The 19,329-nt window shown below is 49.2% G+C and overlaps 1 protein-coding gene across 1 annotated transcript in view; it reads right to left on the reverse strand.

Moving 5' to 3' along the window:
* LOC137519276 (fucolectin-like) overlaps positions 1-19,329 on the reverse strand; it is a 116,727-nt gene that overhangs the window by 46,292 nt on the left and 51,106 nt on the right. Inside the window, exon 3 of the mRNA XM_068238186.1 lies at positions 4,892-5,177. Within this exon, the coding sequence (XP_068094287.1) occupies positions 4,892-5,177 (286 nt within the window). The remainder of the gene's footprint in view (positions 1-4,891; positions 5,178-19,329) is intronic.

A 19,329-nucleotide genomic window follows, 5' to 3' on the forward strand; every position in this document is an offset into this window, starting at 1 on the left:
GAAAATTTTCTGAACAAGGTAATAATTCTGCGATTTCAGGTTCACATAGCAGATGCTCTGAGCTATTCATGAAACTAGAGCGAGGTGTAGAAACAGGAAGATCAAGACACAATGTTTGCGCATCTGAATCAGCATTCATTTGTAAAATTGGAAAATTCAGATGCTGGGGTTCTGAGTTTACTAGACAGGATTGCTGGGACTCGGAAACTGATGTAGTGCATCTATTGGCATCTGCTGGATCAGACAGGAGTTGAACTTTATTAACACAGGTAATTTCTGCAGAAGTGTTTGCAGAGACAGGCAAGATTTTTCTGGTGTCTGTTTCACTAAACAAAGAGTCATGAGTACTGGCTAGGCTGGACTCGGAAGTCAGCAGGACCTCTGGATTCTCTGCTGAGAAATTTGCGCAGGACAAGGTTAAGAATGTATCAGTGGCTTCTGTTTTACTGGGAAGTAACACTGAGTTATCCATGGTACAGGGTGGAATTGCAGGAACTTCAATTTCACACAAAAAGAGCTCCGAATCACCTGCTGAATCAGCCAAAGGTGCTGAAGCAGGCGGGTCAGAACGCCAAATTTGCGAATTCGGAGTCACATAAAAATCATCCAAAATCAGTTCCCACACATCAATCAAGGGAGCCACACAGTCATACCCACACACACCAGCCTCTATTAGGTTATAGGCTGACTTAATGCATGCGTTCAATACCATTTCACTTTTTGCACTGTAAAATTGACAAAATGAACTTGAATCATTCTTCCATTCACAGACCAGGGCTTCCATCTCTCCCCTCTCGAATGGAGGATCCCATGCATACTTAACAGCGAAACATTTAGGCTGATCACAGTCTGCAGATATGATTGTGGCAGGCACATGTATAGGGTTAATTAGCAGGTGATTGGCAGATTCCTTATTCTTAAGAATTTCCAATACCTGTAGCAAGTGTTGAACTGTAGTGTATGCAAACTTCCCTTGGTTCACAAATAAGTTGATTTGTTCAATACTCTGTAATATCTCATCATAATCATACTCAGATAATTCTTTTAAACAAAAATCTTTATTTTCCCTAGCCAGGGAGGAAAGTTCATTAGTAGTTTCATAAGTCCATTTAACTCCCCTGAAAGACAATTGCATTTCATTATCTGTTAATGGCAGAATCTCATTATAGGTCTCAGTCGCTAAGGATAACGATTCTGCAGATTGGACACGTTTCTTAGAACGTTTGCGTTTTGCCTTTGACCTTGCGGTTTTTGGTGATTTATTCAAAGCTGCAGGAAAATTATCAGTAACACTTTCTGCTTGCTGCTCATTCTTGCAAGCAATTGAAGGAGCAGCTGATTGGCCTGCTGCCAGGAGTTCATTTAGAGGAAAAGGCAATGGATCTATGCGCAACCAGTTATGGATCACAAACGCTAGAAATTCCAGTGGTCTCTCTTTCAAATCGGAATGATTGAGAACATCAAATGCCCACTGGAATAATTCCCCTTTAAACAAAATATAACTTAGTTGGAGTGCCCAGGTTGAAACAGGAGTCGCTTGGAGATCAGGATTGGTCAGGAACCTGGCACATTCAGAGAAAAACTCATTTTCTGTTTCAGAGCTAAGTTCTTCAAATTTTTTAAAGGAACAGGAACCATAATTAACAGTGTCATACTTTCTGGGAATCCCCCCCACAATGGGGATTGGTAATGGGGTTTTCATAATGTAAGGCTTGGTGGTGTATTCTCCACAGTCAGCATGCAACGCATGAGCTGGCGTGGAGGAGGTACACACACTAGCACCAGGAAACAGGCTATCCCTAGTATAGTGGAGGGGAGGACTGACTCCAAAAGGAGATTGTGGCGCACAGAGCCGGTGCAGATCTGACAGCCACAAACAATGCTTTCGTTATAACGTCTCAGCGCAAAGTAGCGCTGAGCGCACAAACCAGAACTGAGGAGATCAGGACAGGTAGACAGAATGAACGCTTGCTAGCTAGCGGCTACTTAGCGACAGCAAGCGTCCAAAACCAGACAGACTGGAATGAGGCAGCCAATGCGATGCGGCGATGGCGTGCCTCACAAAGACAGGACAGGATAGTCAGAAAATAGCAGGATTAAGATAGATGAACGTAACACAGATAAATATACAATAAGTATGTTTTCCTAGCATATTACAATTACAGCTATCAATGAAACTATTTGTAACTTCTGACTAACATATGTATATATCGGCAATGAACCGATATATGACATAAGCAGGAACGCTGACTAAGACTGGAGTAATACAGGGGACAGGACTCAGAAGGATTCGCTATCTCTTCGCAGAGATGAACGCAATCCACAAACGGTAACAGAACAGGAATCAGAAGGATTCGTTATCTCTTCGCAGAGATGAACGCAATCCACCAACAGTAACAGAACAGGATTCAGAAGGATTCGTTATCTCTTCGCAGAGATGAACGCAATCCACAAACGGTAACAGGACAGGATTCAGAAGGATTCGCTATCTCTTCGCAGAGATGAACGCAATCCACAAACAGAACCAGGAGCAGGGTAACTACCTCAGCACGGGTGGTCACGGTACGCGCAACCTACCAAAACGTGCTGGAAAGCTGACTAACTGCACACAGGATATAAACAGTTCGTGTACGTATACATCAGCGACACTGATGTATTAACGTATCACAAATACAAGGAAAATAATAAACGTGCTGGTATGCATATATATTGGCAATGAACCAATATATGATGCAAAGACCAGCAAAGTATCTTTAACAAGAAACACGATCGGGGGCTAAAGCGACAGCAAGGCAGGCTTAAGCTGAAGCTATGAAAACCCAAGGAAACCCTGCAGGAAGCAGATCTTTATACTGAGGTCATCCAATGGGAGCAGACATGCAGATTCCCACACAGGTGAATGACAATCAGTCACAAGCTGACAGCAGGGAAAGACAGACAAAGCTATGCAACTTGCATGGAAATAGATCAGAACTGCCTGAGCTGCAGCACTAATACTTCCAGTAATAGCTGCTGCAGCAGCGATCATTACACTCGCTCTATGCTGCCCCCTCTGGCTCCTGATCACATGACATGCATCTCATCTCCTCCTCCCAGCAGCCTCTCACTCTATGCTGCACCCTCTGGCTCCTGATCACATGACATGCATCTCATCTCCTCCTCCTCCCAGCAGCCTCTCCCTCTATGCTGCCCCCTCTGGCTCCTGATCACATGACATGCATCTCATCTCCTCCTCCTCCCAGCAGCCTCTCGCTCTATGCTGCCCCCTCTGGCTCCTGATCACATGACATGCATCTCATCTCCTCCTCCCAGCAGCCTCTCACTCTATGCTGCCCCCTCTGGCTCCCGATCACATGACATGCATCTCATCTCCTCCTCCCAGCAGCCTCTCACTCTATGCTGCCCCCTCTGTCTCCTGATCACATGACATGCATCTCATCTCCTCCTCCTCCTAGCAGCCTCTCACTCTATGCTGCCCCCTCTGGCTCCTGATCACATGACATGCATCTCCTCCTCCTCCCAGCTGCCTCTCACTCTATGCTGCCCCCTCTGGCTCCTGATCACATGACATGCATCTCCTCTTCCTCCTCCTCCCAGCTGCCTCTCACTCTATGCTGCCCCCTCTGGCTCCTGATCACATGACATGCATCTCATCTCCTCCTCCCAGCAGCCTCTCACTCTATGCTGCCCCCTCTGGCTCCTGATCACATGACATGCATCTCATCTCCTCTTCCTTCCAGCAGCCTCTCACTCTATGCTGCCCCCTCTGGCTCCTGATCACATGACATGCATCTCATCTCCTCCTCCTCCCAGCAGCCTCTCACTCTATGCTGCCCCCTCCGGCTCCTGATCACATGACATGCATCTCATCTCCTCCTCCTCCCTGCAGCCTCTCACTCTATGCTGCCCCCTCTGGCTCCTGATCACATGACATGCATCTCTCCTCCTCCTCCCAGCAGCCTCTCGCTCTATGCTGCCCCCTCTGGCTCCTGATCACATGACATGCATCTCTCCTCCTCCTCCCAGCAGCCTCTCACTCTATGCTGCCCCCTCTGGCTCCTGATCACATGACATGCATCTCTCCTCCTCCTCCCATCAGCCTCTCACTCTATGCTGCCCACTCTGGCTCCTGATCACATGACATGCATCTCATCTCCTCCTCCTCCCAGCAGCCTCTCGCTCTATGCTGCCCCCTCTGGCTCCTGATCACATGACATGCATCTCCTCCTCCTCCCACCAGCCTCTCACTCTATGTACTAAAAAGTGGGGGTTTTATCCATAGTAGCACGGCTTATTTTAATACTATAATGGCCGAGAACTGAGAAATAATGATTTTTTTCCAATTAATCCCATTTAAATGCATTTGGAATAAAATAATTTATATTAAATGTACCACCCAAAAAAAGCTTAATTGGTGGCTAAAAACACAAGATATAGCTCATTTTGTTGTGATAAGTAGTGATACAGTTCTTGGTGAATGAAAGGGAGGAGTTCTGAAATGGGAAAATTGCTCTGGTACATAAAAGGAAAAAAACCTCTCAGTGGCGAACTGGTTAAGTTTCGTACACACTTCAAAGTGATGTTGCCTGGCATAGATTGTGGTGTGATACCTCAGGCAACATTTTGTGGATGTGGCTGTGCAGACACATCGCTAGTCTGCATGCTAGCGACACATTCTGCCACTATAAGGTATGGCATACAGTGACAGAGGGGGTGGAGCATGGGAGAAAACATCTGTATTAGGCAGCATTTGTATGAGATGATTGGGCATCCTGGATCTCTTGCTAGCCTATCAGGGCTACTGTATTCACACTCTCGGCAGAGGCGGTCTTAAGTCTAGTGTGTGCTCGGCCTTTATTGGCTGGAGGAGTATTGTTAGCATTATACTCACACTGGATTCTTATTGTCTGGAGAGTTCCCGACTCGGACTTCTGCTCCCTTCATCCTCTCCGGACAACAGTCTGATCTTGCCGTGATGACCACAACGTCCACATTGTACCTCTGCTTCAGGTCCACCTTCCACCACGGCTCGGAGTCATACTTTGTGTGAGTACAGAAGCCTTTGTACCAGTTGGACTCTTTGTTGCCATCAATAACTTTATTAGCATAAGCTATTATTGCTCCTTCTTGGAAGTCAGAACTCTGGGAGGCGTCGCCATTTCTGGCTAGGTTTGTAGCTGCAGAGAAACATATAACAAGCATAAGATGTAAAGTATGTAATGTAGGCATGAGAAATACACACAGGCTATGCTGACAATTTAAGCCTTACACACACATCCCATTTTGATTGGCTAATGATACAAAATATGCGTCACTGAACCTGTTAAAGCCCCTGTTATGCAGCAATGCATGCCCCAAAATATGCCAATGTATCCCACTTCCCCACATGCGCCAATGTGAGCGTACCATTACAATATAACTGCATGGCGTTAGCTGGGTGATCTTATTGTGTGACGTAATAATGCTCTGCATAGTGTTGGGCGAACACCTGGATGTTCGGGTTCCCGAACGTTCGCCGAACATGGCCGCGACGTTCGGGTGTTCGCGCCGAACTCCGAACATAATGGAAGTCAATGGGGACCCAAACTTTCGTGCTTTGTAAAGCTTCCTTACATGCTACATACCCCAAATTTGCAGGGTATGTGCACCTTGGGAGTGGGTACAAGAGGAAAAAAAATATTTGAAAAAGAGCTTATAGTTTTTGAGAAAATTGATTGTACAGTGGTGGGTGAGCGGTGTACTACTATTCCCAGCAGCGACACAGAGCACAATGCTATACAGTGGTGGGTGAGCGGTGTACTACTATTCCCAGCAGCGACACAGAGCACAATGCTATACAGTGGTGGGTGAGCGGTGTACTACTATTCCCAGCAGCGACACAGAGCACAATGCTATACAGTGGTGGGTGAGCGGTGTACTACTATTCCCAGCAGCGACACAGAGCACAATGCTACACAGTGGTGGGTGAACGGTGTACTACTGTTCCCAGCAGAGACACAGAGCACAATGCTATACAGTGGTGGGTGAGCAGTGTACTACTGTTCCCAGCAGAGACACAGAGCACAATGCTATACAGTGGTGGGTGAGCGGTGTACTACTATTCCCTGCAGCGACACAGAGCACAATGCTATACAGTGGTGGGTGAGCGGTGTACTACTATTCCCAGCAGCGACACAGAGCACAATGCTATACAGTGGTGGGTGAGCGGTGTACTACTATTCCCAGCAGCGACACAGAGCACAATGCTATACAGTGGTGGGTGAGCGGTGTACTACTATACCCAAAAGCAGCGACACAGAGCACAATGCTATACAGTGGTGGGTGAGCGGTGTACTACTATACCCAAAAGCAGCGACACAGAGCACAATGCTATACAGTGGTGGGTGAGCGGTGTACTACTATACCCAAAAGCAGCGACACAGAGCACAATGCTATACAGTGGTGGGTGAGCGGTGTACTACTATTTCCAGCAGCGACACAGAGCACAATGCTATACAGTGGCGGGTGAGCGGTGTACTACTGTTCCCAGCAGAGACACAGAGTGGCAGTAAACACAATGCTATACAGTGGTGGGTGAGCGGTGTACTACTATTCCCAGCAGCGACACAGAGCACAATGCTATACAGTGGCGGGTGAGCGGTGTACTACTGTTCCCAGCAGAGACACAGAGTGGCAGTAAACACAATGCTATACAGTGGTGGGTGAGCGGTGTACATAGAGTGGCAGTAAACACAATGCTATATAGTGTGGGTGAGCGGTGTACTACTGTTCCCAGCAGCGACACAATGACTGGGGGGACCCTGGCTAGCCTGGCTTGAGAGAGAACTACCCTGCCTGCCTACCCAAAGCTAAACCCACAGACAAATGGCGGAGAAATGACGTGGATCGGGTATTTATTTACCCGAACCACGTGACCCGTTCGGCCAATCAGAGCGCGTTCGGGTCCGAACCACGTGACCCGTTCGGCCAATCACAGCGCTAGCCGAACGTTCGGCCATGCGCTCTTAGTTCGGCCATATGGCCGAACGGTTTGGCCGAACACCATCAGGTGTTCGGTCGAACTCGAACATCACCCGAACAGGGTGATGTTCTGCAGAACCCGAACAGGGTGATGTTCTGCAGAACCCGAACAGGGTGATGTTCTGCAGAACCCGAACAGTGGCGAACACTGTTCGCCCAACACTAGCTCTGCAATGCCCCACAGTGAACACTGAAGAATCTGGAAGAAATAATGAGGAAAGCTGGGCAATATGATGTTAATGGGATCATGTTCTCTGATTCAGCCCCTTTCAGAATGTTGGGGGCATCTGGCAACATGATTGTCGGGAAAAGAAAATGTGAGGGTTACCATCAGTCCTGTCTCATGTCAACAATAATGCATCTGGAGACCATTCCATGTGTGGGCAGGGCAATGTCTATGCTAAAGTACACCAAGGGCAAGGGTGTAAAAATTGTGCCCCTCCCCCCATTGACCTGCGAACCCATGCTATGCCCCCAGTATAGGTAGTCAGGTATAGGTGTCCTCAGTATAGGTAGTCAGGTATAGGTGTCCCCAGTATAGGTAGTCAGGTATAGGTGTCCTCAGTATAGGTAGCCAGGTATAGTTGCAGCCAGGAATTTTATCTGGCATGTGTATGGCGTAAGCAGTGGCATAGCTTAGGACCTCAACAATTTAATTATCGCGTGGCCAACGTGTACATAGAGCACTACTCAATGAGAGGAGAGACTTCGGTAACCTAAACTCCAGTACAACCAATACAAAAACCTCCGTTTCTACATGTGCTTCAAAAAACTTAAATTTATTTTGGCATACAAAAAATCATCAGCAAATGTAATATGTCAACCCTCCCCTCTAAAACCATAAAATGACACTGGTCATGAACAAGGAGCACATATCAACAGGTTTTCCCCACTGTCACTGTGATGGTAATAACCAATTACGGTCGCCCGGCTCACGCCTATGCTAACCACACTGGTCCACCAATCACAATCTGTCACGGAACAGCCGTGAGAAACGCGGGCAAATTGGAAGGATCCGCACAGTAAAATTTCTGATCGCTCTCTGGCTAAATTTGTGCAGCCATTGCAGTAATCAGAAACCGACATCCCTGGTTTCTCTTTTTTATAATAAAGACAGTCCTTTCCCTCCTTCCACCAAAAGGCATGAGCCTGCTGCAGAGTGTCCCTGGCTTCAAGCTGTGCTGATGGCCCATCCATCTGATATAGTTGATAAGCAGGATGGCAGAAACAATCTTGTTGGGGAAAGTTAGACATTCTGGCTACAATCCCAGCAGGGGAGCTGACACGTAGCTGGCTGCTCCCAAACTTCAAAAGAGCCTTTGCCTGGGAATGACCTGCTGTAAATCCCAGATGTATATCATATTCCATAAACTGCTATATGTGTCATATTTTCTGTGTTGCCAGGCTGGCAGACCCTCCAAACTAACAGAGCATGCTTGGCCCTATCTGGCGCTGGTTCTGAGGAAGTTTCAGAACATTCTGAGGTAAAGACTGCCAGTAAGGCAGTTCAAAAGTGCCCTTATATACCACAGGGGTCCCACCCCTCATGTTTGGTATCAGACTGCTGGGTAAATCGAGACAGACCTGAAAATGTTAGTAAATCTGCCCTGACCTGTACGGTTCTGTGAGATAGAGCCCATATATGGTTAGATATGATTTGTGGTCCCCAGGACATATTCTAAGGGGGTGTGTGGCTCCCGCCCTCACTCCCTCCTACTGGATCAGGGGCATAAGAATGGCAGAGGAGCCAAACTCAGTGTCCTCCACCCTGAAACAACATCTTGATCTCATCTGTGCCAGCTTGAGGATATGCTGGCATCCACCTGGTCTGAACTCTGAACTTCGATCTGAAACAAAGGATTTTACCAAGGACTTTATGATTCTTCCCACAAAAGGACATCTTTCCATGAAACTAAGTATTCTTTCTCCCTTTCTTTTATTTTTCATACTGGCTATTACTGTTTCAATAATTGTTGATTTTAATAATTGTCTGTATTTATTAATTATTTATATTGCCCGTGAATAAAAGACTTTATCAAAGTCATTCACTGTTCCACTAACCTGCTTCTCAGCCGCACAAACTGAACCAGACTTCTGAAGAGACGCTACTGTTGTTATTAGCCGGACAGAATAGAGTGTGTTTAACCATTTTTATTTGCAGGTCGAGAAATAACCAGTTAGTGAGTTCCTCTGTCTCAGAAAACAGAGGTGGTGGCAGTTATACCCTGAAATAGTGTGTAAAGTTGTAATTACCGTACCTCACCGGCTCCCTTCTGGTTGGGCTGCTGCCCAAGTTCCGTCGATTTCCATGCACCGAGTGCGACCACAGCTTGCATGATTGGTGTGCTGAAACCGGTTGGAAGGCAATTTGCGGTCTGACCACTAGGGCTCCTGTGACAGTGTTTGGCAGCGGTTGGGACCTGTGTTGTGCTGAAAGTATCTAAGATAGCGCTAGCGCTATCAAGAAACAAACTAATTTGTTGGTGTAGCTGGAAGGCAATATATTTTTTATATATACAGAGAGACTGTGTAGCCAGTAACCCTCCCCAAAAGTTTTATTTTATTTGGCGTGGAAATGTCCGGGAACTACAAGCTGATGGCCGTATCAGACCTGGAAAATCTTTGTCAGCTGCGGGGCATTGACACCCTCCGCAGGAACAAACAGGACATGGTAAATGACTTGTTTCAATGGGACACCCAGCAACCGCGGGAGCCGGATGTGTCTGCTGAGGTAGACGCTAACCCATCTGACTCAAGTCAAGGGGAGCCAGAGGCTGAAGATCCTAGGCGTACAGAGGTTGAGCAACCTGCGGGCAATGCGGCAACAGTTACGCCAGAGACTGTCAGTATGGACCCCAATCCCAGAGTTTCTGAAAGTACTCGCCCGGAACCGGCCAGTACTGAACTGTCCGTTTGTACTGATCCGCTAATGCAGCAGGCATTACGGAAACTGATGGACACTGACCTGGAAAAGTACCTGTAGTACATGGAAGCCCGTGAGGAGCGGGAACGCCAATCTGCAGAACGCAAGGCTGCTGCCGTGGCGGAGCGCCAGGCTGCAGAAGCACGTGAGGCGGGCCAATCTGCAGAACGCCACGCGGAGAGGAATGCCACTGAGCGAGAACGGGAGCTCCAATGACAGCTAGTGTTGGGCGAACAGTGTTCGCCACTGTTCGGGTTCTGCAGAACATCACCCTGTTCGGGTGATGTTCGAGTTCGGCCGAACACCTGACGGTGCTCGGCCAAACCGTTCGGCCATATGGCCGAACTAAGAGCGCATGGCCGAACGTTCCCCGAACGTTCGGCTAGCGCTGTGATTGGCCGAACGGGTCACGTGGTTCGGACCCGAACGCGCTCTGATTGGCCGAACGGTCACGTGGTTCGGGTAAATAAATACCCGAACCACGTCATATCTCCGCCATTTGTCTGTGGGTTTAGCTTTGGGTAGGCAGGCAGGGTAGTTCGCGCTCCAGCCACGCTAGCCAGGGTCCCCCCTGTCATTGTGTCACTGCTGGGAACAGTAGTACACCGCTTGCTCAGCCACACTATATAGCATTCTGTTTACTGCCACTCTGTGTACCTCGCTCAGCCACACTATATAGCATTCTGTTTACTGCCACTCTGTGTCTGCTGGGAATAGTAGTACACTGCTTGCTCAGCCACACTATATAGCATTCTGTTTACTGCCACTCTGTGTACCTCGCTCAGCCACACTATATAGCATTCTGTTTACTGCCACTCTGTGTCTGCTGGGAATAGTGGTACACCGCTCGCTCAGCCACACTATATAGCATTCTGTTCACTGTTCTGTGTCTGCTTGGAATAGTGGTACACCGCTCGCTCAGCCACACTATATAGCATTCTGTTTACTGTTCTGTGTCTGCTGGGAATAGTGGTACACCGCTCGCTCAGCCACACTATATAGCATTCTGTTTACTGTTCTGTGTCTGCTGGGAATAGTGGTACACCGCTCGCTCAGCCACACTATATAGCATTCTGTGCACTGTTCTGTGTCTGCTGGGAATAGTGGTACACCGCTCGCTCAGCCACACTATATAGCATTCTGTTCACTGTTCTGTGTCTGCTGGGAATAGTGGTACACCGCTCGCTCAGCCACACTATATAGCATTCTGTTTACTGTTCTGTGTCTGCTGGGAATAGTGGTACACCGCTCGCTCATCCACACTATATAGCATTCTGTTCACTGTTCTGTGTCTGCTGGGAATAGTGGTACACCGCCCGCTCAGCCACACTATATAGCATTCTGTTCACTGTTCTGTGTCTGCTGGGAATAGTGGTACACCGCTCGCTCAGCCACACTATATAGCATTCTGTTCACTGTTCTGTGTCTGCTGGGAACAGTAGTACACCGCTCGCTCAGCCAGAGTATATAGCATTGTGTTTACTGCCACTCTGTGTACACCGCTCAGCCAGACTATATACCATTGTTTACTGACACTCTGTGTACACCGCTCAGCCAGACTATATACCATTGTTTACTGACACTCTGTGTACACCGCTCAGCCAGACTATATACCATTGTTTACTGCCACTCTGATTCTGCTGGGAACAGTAGTACACCGCTCGCTCAGCCAGACTATATAGCATTGTGTTTACTGCCACTCTGTGTACACCGCTCAGCCAGACTATATACCATTGTTTACTGACACTCTGTGTACACCGCTCAGCCAGACTATATACCATTGTTTACTGAAACTCTGTGTACACCGCTCAGCCAGACTATATACCATTGTTTACTGCCACTCTGATTCTGCTGGGAACAGTAGTACACCGCTCGCTCAGCCAGACTATATACCATTGTTTACTGACACTATATAGCAGACTATATAGCATTGTGTGTACACCGCTCAGCCAGACTATATACCATTGTTTACTGACACTCTGTGTACACCGCTCAGCCAGACTATATACCATTGTTTACTGCCACTCTGATTCTGCTGGGAACAGTAGTACACCGCTCGCTCAGCCAGACTATATACCATTGTTTACTGACACTCTGTGTACACCGCTCAGCCAGACTATATACCATTGTTTACTGCCACTCTGATTCTGCTGGGAACAGTAGTACACCGCTCGCTCAGCCAGACTATATACCATTGTTTACTGACACTATATAGCAGACTATATAGCATTGTGTGTACACCGCTCAGCCAGACTATATACCATTGTTTACTGACACTCTGTGTACACCGCTCAGCCAGACTATATACCATTGTTTACTGCCACTCTGATTCTGCTGGGAACAGTAGTACACCGCTCGCTCAGCCAGACTATATACCATTGTTTACTGACACTCTGTGTACACCGCTCAGCCAGACTATATACCATTGTTTACTGCCACTCTGATTCTGCTGGGAACAGTAGTACACCGCTCGCTCAGCCAGACTATATACCATTGTTTACTGACACTCTGTGTACACCGCTCAGCCAGACTATATACCATTGTTTACTGCCACTCTGATTCTGCTGGGAACAGTAGTACACCGCTCGCTCAGCCAGACTATATACCATTGTTTACTGACACTATATAGCAGACTATATAGCATTGTGTGTACACCGCTCAGCCAGACTATATACCATTGTTTACTGCCACTCTGATTCTGCTGGGAACAGTAGTACACCGCTCGCTCAGCCAGACTATATAGCATTGTGTTTACTGCCACTCTGTGTACACCGCTCAGCCAGACTATATACCATTGTTTACTGACACTCTGTGTACACCGCTCAGCCAGACTATATACCATTGTTTACTGAAACTCTGTGTACACCGCTCAGCCAGACTATATACCATTGTTTACTGCCACTCTGATTCTGCTGGGAACAGTAGTACACCGCTCGCTCAGCCAGACTATATACCATTGTTTACTGACACTCTGTGTACACCGCTCAGCCAGACTATATACCATTGTTTACTGCCACTCTGATTCTGCTGGGAACAGTAGTACACCGCTCGCTCAGCCAGACTATATACCATTGTTTACTGACACTCTGTGTACACCGCTCAGCCAGACTATATACCATTGTTTACTGCCACTCTGATTCTGCTGGGAACAGTAGTACACCGCTCGCTCAGCCAGACTATATAGCATTGTGTTTACTGCCACTCTGTGTACACCGCTCAGCCACACTATATAGCATTGCGTACTCTGCCAGTCAGTGTGTATATTGCTGGGATCAGTAATACTCCACTCACCGTCAACCACTATATGAGCTCAACATGAGTTCCCCAGAGACCTCCGCTGTGAGCAGCACTCCCAACAACAGCAACAGCCAACGCCCCACGCAAGCTATAACATCCACCCCAGCAGCCAGTGGTCAGCAGCAGCCCTCCCCGGAGGAGAACGTTGTGTCCATCAGTCCGTCGCCAGAGCGATTAATGAGGGCTGCCATTGAGGAGATGATGGGGCCTGATGTGGAGGAGGAGGTCTGGCTCAGGCCAGCATCCCAAGTTAATGTTGAGGACGATGAGGGGTCTGTGTCTGGGGATGTTGGGGTGGCAGAGGTGGTGGGTGGGTCAGACTCAGGAGAAGAGTTGTATGATGAGGATGATGATCGGGACCATCTGTATGTGCCTCAGAGTCCGACCCCGGAAAACATGTTGTATCGTGTGTTTAGGTACTAAAATCTGCGTTCCCTCCCAGTAGTGTTGGGCGAACAGTGTTTGCCACTGTTCGGGTTCTGCAGAACATCACCCTGTTCGGGGTGACTATATAGCAGACTATATAGCATTGTGTTTAATGCCACTCTGTGTACACGGCTCAGCCACACTATATAGCATTGTGTTTACTTCCACTCTGTGTCTGCTGGGAACAGTAGTACACCGCTCACCCGCCACTGTATAGCATTGTGCTCTGTGTCACTGCTGACAATAGTGGTACACCGCTCACCCACCACTGTATAGCATTTCTGTACTGCCACTGTACTGCTGCCAGTCAGCGTGTACTTTAAGGATAAGTGAAATGAGGAAGAAATCCGGTGAAAGAGGGAGGGGCAAGGGAAGAGGTGTTTCCCCTGACGGTTCACGTACAGGCCACAGGGGAGCACCCAAGAAAACCCACTCAATACTGCCCATGTTGTCCAGGACAACAACCCTCACAGATCCAAAAGAACAGGACCAGATAATTACTTGGATGACCTCTCAAGCGTCCAGCAGTGGGTTAAGCAGCACCAGCACATCACGCACGAGGTCCGAGTCCTCAGCCAGTTAAAGTCTGGGCTTTCTTTGAAGACTGCACTGAGGATGTTACCATGGCGATTTGCAAGGTGTGCAAGACCCGCCTGAGCAGGGGGAAAAGTATTAACAACCTCTCCACCACCAGCATGAGCCGCCACATTCTATCCAAACATCCCACTCTGTGGGCAAACGCGGCAGGACAGGGTACCACCAGCAACACTGCCTCCCTTGGGTTCACCAGACTCACCACCAGACCCGCCTCAGCAGCAGCAGTAGCCCAGCCATTGCGTGGTTCACAACATTCACAAACATCAGACGATGCTGACACTGTCACTTTCCGGACTAGTGCTCTTGAGGTCTCCCAGTGTTCATCAAACACAACAACCAACAGCCCTTCGGTGTGCAGCGCTACGGTTGAGTTGTCTGTCTCTGAGATGTTTGAGCACAAGAGGAAATTGCCAGCAAATGACCCCCGGGCCGTGGCAGTAACAGCCAGCCAGCATAGCCAAGCTTCTGGCCTGCGAAATGCTGCCATATCGAGTGGTGGAGACAAACAGCTTCAAGGGCATGATGTCAGTGGCCATCCCACGTTACGTTGTTCCCAGCCGCTACCACTTTGCGCGCTCTGCAGTGCCTGAGTTGCATGAGCACGTGGTCAGCTAAATAACCCGAAGCTTGAAGAATGCCGTTGCCTGCAAGGTTCACCTCACCACTGACACCTGGACGAGTGCGTTCGGCCAGGGTCGATACATCTCCCTTACCGCGCACTGGGTGAACCTTGTGGAGCCTGGCAGCGATTCCTCACCTGCTACGGCGCGGGTGTTGCCCACGCCGCAAACAGCTGGATAACAACAGCAGCACCTACCTCTCTGACTCCTTCTCCTCCAACGCATCTCAAAGCTGTACCTCATCCGGAAATGCTAACCCAGCACCAGCAGCAGTAGGATCGTGGAAGCAGTGCAGCACAGCTGTTGGCATGCGTCAGCAAGCGTTGCTGAAGCTGATCTGCCTTGGGGATAAGCAGCACACAGGGGAGGAAATTTGGAGGGGAATAAAGGAACAGACGGATTTGTGGCTGGCACCGCTGGACCTGAAACCGGGCATGAAGCTAGACACCTGGCACGAACTGGCAATGTACGCAATAGAGGTGCTGGCTTGCCCGGCAGCCAGCGTTATGTCGGAACGCTGTTTCAGTGCTGCCGGAGGCATCATCACAGATCGGCGTATCCGCCTCTCCACAGAAAATGCAGACCGTCTGACTCAAATTAAAATGAATCAATCCTGGATTGGAAACGACTACGCAACACTCCTGGACCCCAACCAAGTAACATGACCGATGAACATCTGGGATGGTTTAGCGTTTCCGGTCCCTGTTTATTGAACCTCTCATCTGTATTACATTTATGACTGCATGGCGGCAAAAAGCATTGCTGCTATATCCGCACGCTTTTTGTCCTCATGCAAGGCCTGGGTTGTTGTGTCTCACAAAGCGTGGCCTTCTCCTCCTGCGCCTCCTCCTGTTCCATCACGTGTGCTGCTGCTGCTGCTGCTGGGTTACCGTTGCCGCGTGGTCCCTGTTTATGGAACCTCTTATCTTTATTACATTTATGACTACATGGCGGTACAAAGCATGCTATCCGCACGCTTTTTGTCCTCATGCAAGGCCTGGGTTGTTGTGTCTCACAAAGCGTGGCCTTCTCCTCCTGCGCCTCCTCCTGTTCCATCACGTGTGCTGCTGCTGCTGCTGCTGCTGGGTTAGCGTTGCCGGTCCCTGTTTATGGAACCTCTTATCTTTATTACATTTATGACTACATGGCGGTACAAAGCATGCTATCCGCACGCTTTTTGTCCTCATGCAAGGCCTGGGTTGTTGTGTCTCACAAAGCGTGGCCTTCTCCTCCTGCGCCTCCTCCTGTTCCATCACGTGTGCTGCTGCTGCTGCTGCTGCTGGGTTAGCGTTGCCGCGTGGTCCCTGTTTATTGAACCTCTTATCTTTATTACATTTATGACTACATGGCGGTACAAAGCATGCTCTCCGCACGCTTTTTGTCCTCATGCAAGGCCTGGGTTGTTGTGTCTCACAAAGCGTGGCCTTCTCCTCCTGCGCCTCCTCCTGTTCCATCACGTGTGCTGCTGCTGGGTTAGCGTTGCCGCGTGGTCCCTGTTTATTGAACCACTTATCTTTATTACATTTATGACTGCATGGTGGTACAAAGCATGCTATCCGCACGCTTCTTGTCCTCATGCAAGGCCTGGGTTGTTGTGTCTCAAAGCGTGGCCTTCTCCTCCTGCGCCACCCTCCTCCTGTTCCATCACGTGTGCTGCTGCTGGGTTAGCATTACCGGTCCCTTTTCCTGGAACCTCTTATATGTATTACATTTATGACTGCATGCCGACAAAAAGCATGTTACCTGTGCAAAGAAAACAGACATTTCCCGCATTTAAAAGACAGTTTTCCCTTTGAAACTTTAAAATCGATTTTCTCAAAAACTATAAGCTCTTTTTGCTAAATTTTTTTTTCCTCTTGTACCCACTCCCAAGGTGCACATACCCTGTAAATTTGGGGTATGTAGCATGTAAGGAGGCTTTACAAAGCACAAAAGTTCGGGTCCCCATTGACTTCCATTATGTTCGGAGTTCGGGTCGAACACCCGAACATCGCGGACATGTTCGGCCTGTTCGGCCCGAACCCGAACATCTAGATGTTCGCCCAACACTAATGACAGCATGAGCTAAACATGGCAAAAGTTCAACAGGCCAGCCGGAGTTCTCCGCCCAGCCTCCCTGCTGAAGGAGCTGCATCACCCGTAAGTGCCAAATTTAAATTTGCTGATATTGAAAAAGACACAGACATTGACTTGTTTCTGCGGTCTTTTGAAAAAGCATGCCGTCCGTATCGTCTGTCCCAAGACCAGTGGGCCAGACATCTGACACCTTTGCTGCGCTACAAATCGCTTGATGCTTTCGCAGAGTTACCTGCGGAAAAAGATAATGATTATGCTGCTATAAAAGACGCTATCATTACTAAGTACCAGCTGACGCCAGAAGCCTATCGCAAAAAGTTCAGGTCCTGGCAGAAAAAGTCTTCTGATTCATACCAAGATGTGGTAAGCAGCTTGCTCACCACACTCCGCCAGTGGACTCTAGGCCTCACCAAAGGGTCTTATGGCGTCCTGGAGGACTTGATAGTCCTAGAACAATTTCTGAACATTTGCCCTGCTGATGTACGACAGTTTGTGCTGGAGCGCAAGCCTGCGTCAGCAACTGTCGCTGCAGACGTCACTGAAACCTTTACAACTACCCGGGTGTCTGATACACGCAGAACTGTCCCATCCAGCTGGAGAGGAGGTCAGCCCAATACCCCGGCAGACTCTCCTGCCCCTGTGAGCCGTCAGCCACAGAGGCCACCCTGCGCAGCTGCTGCACCCAGGCTGGCAGCCCCTGGAGAGGTCACCTGTCACTACTGCCGCCAGCCGGGACACATGAAATTCGACTGTTCGGAGCAGAGAAAGACACCACCAGCACCTGCAGCACCTGTAACCCCTGTACCTAACCCACAGCAGAGGCAACCCGCCAGCGAACCACAGCCTGGATGATCAGATTTTTTTCTGTTTGCCCGCGGAAAGGAAATCCGCGACCGAACCGACTAGCAGCAGCCTGTTAGAGTGAACGGCAAAGTTGTCACCGGATTCCGAGACACCGGAGCTGACATCACGTTAGTTCACTCACACCTTGTGCCAAAGGAGAGCATCAGCTCCAGCCGTCCCCTGGTGGCTGGATGGTGTAATGGTTAAGGGCTCTGCCTCTGACACAGGAGACCAGGGTTCGAATCTCGGCTCTGCCTGTTCAGTAAGCCAGCACCTATTCAGTAGGAGACCTTTGGCAAGTCTCCCTAACACTGCTACTGCCAATAGAGCACGCCCTAGTGGCTGCTGCTCTGGCGCTTTGAGTCCGCCAGGAGAAAAGCGCGATATAAATGTTATTTGTCTTGTCTTGTCTTGCCCTTACTGGAGTAGAGGGCACCCTTTTACACATAGCCCATGCGAGAGTGAAGATCGACTGGGGGGTGGGAGTCCAAGAAAGGGTTGTTGGGGTTGTGAAGGATCTCCCAGTCCCTGTGTTGTTGGGGACTGATTTGGGCAAGCTTGTGTCCTACTACGAACCTGCCACGACTGCCTTGTTGCTAACGGAAGGAGATGGACTCTCCACCCACCACCAGGTACTTTATACACTTGGGGGAGCACCAGGGGGAGGTGGGTTGAATGTGCCCAGTTCAAGGGTACCAGGTTCAATAGTGCCTACTTCAAAGGCACCTGAGTTTGATGCATGAACTGTCTGTCGTGATGATGTAACTGTACCTGTGTTTAGTGTACCAACTGTCTGTAATGAAAATGTGTCTATGCCTGTCACTGTCATTAATGCATGCAACGATGATTTGAGTAATGCCAGTCTGTGCCATTCTGAAGGTATACCTGTGCTAGCAGTACCGCGCAGCTGTACTGCTCAGAACCTGAGCTCAGAACAGGTGGAGGGGGTTCTGGCCTCCTCCCCCTCCTCTGACCATAGGGATGAGACCTTTCAGCCGCTGGCCTCATGTGACATGAGCCAGTTGGCTGAAACTGACAACGTATTCACAGCAGCACTACAGAGGGACCCAAGCCTGGAGGTGCTCAGGCAGCAAGCCTCTGAGCCCCTCGCAGACGGGGCCGCTTTCAAGGTGTACTGGGAAGGTGGGAGACTGTACAGCAAGTCTGTACAGCCCCCTACCGGTAGATCACATGCGAATACCAAATGGCTTGTGGTCCCGAGTGCATTCAGGGGACATGTGCTGAAATCCGCACATGCTAATCCTCTGACAGGACACTCTGGTGTCCGCAAGACACTTGCCTGTATTCGGAAATAGTTTTATTGGCCCAGGATGAACAGGGATGTAGCTAAATACTGCAAAGCATGTGCCGTCTGTCAGGAGCGGGGAAGGTCCAGGGATTCCCGCGGGGTTCCCTTAGGTCCACAGCCACTTAGCAGGGAACCCCTGCGTGGGCTGGCTGCTGACCTACCCGAACCACTGCCCATTGTCAGCAGTCCCGGCAGACACCACATCCGACCGCAGTGGC

Source organism: Hyperolius riggenbachi, chromosome 5, assembly GCF_040937935.1.
Source record: "Hyperolius riggenbachi isolate aHypRig1 chromosome 5, aHypRig1.pri, whole genome shotgun sequence".
Taxonomy (NCBI): Eukaryota; Metazoa; Chordata; class Amphibia; order Anura; family Hyperoliidae; genus Hyperolius; species Hyperolius riggenbachi.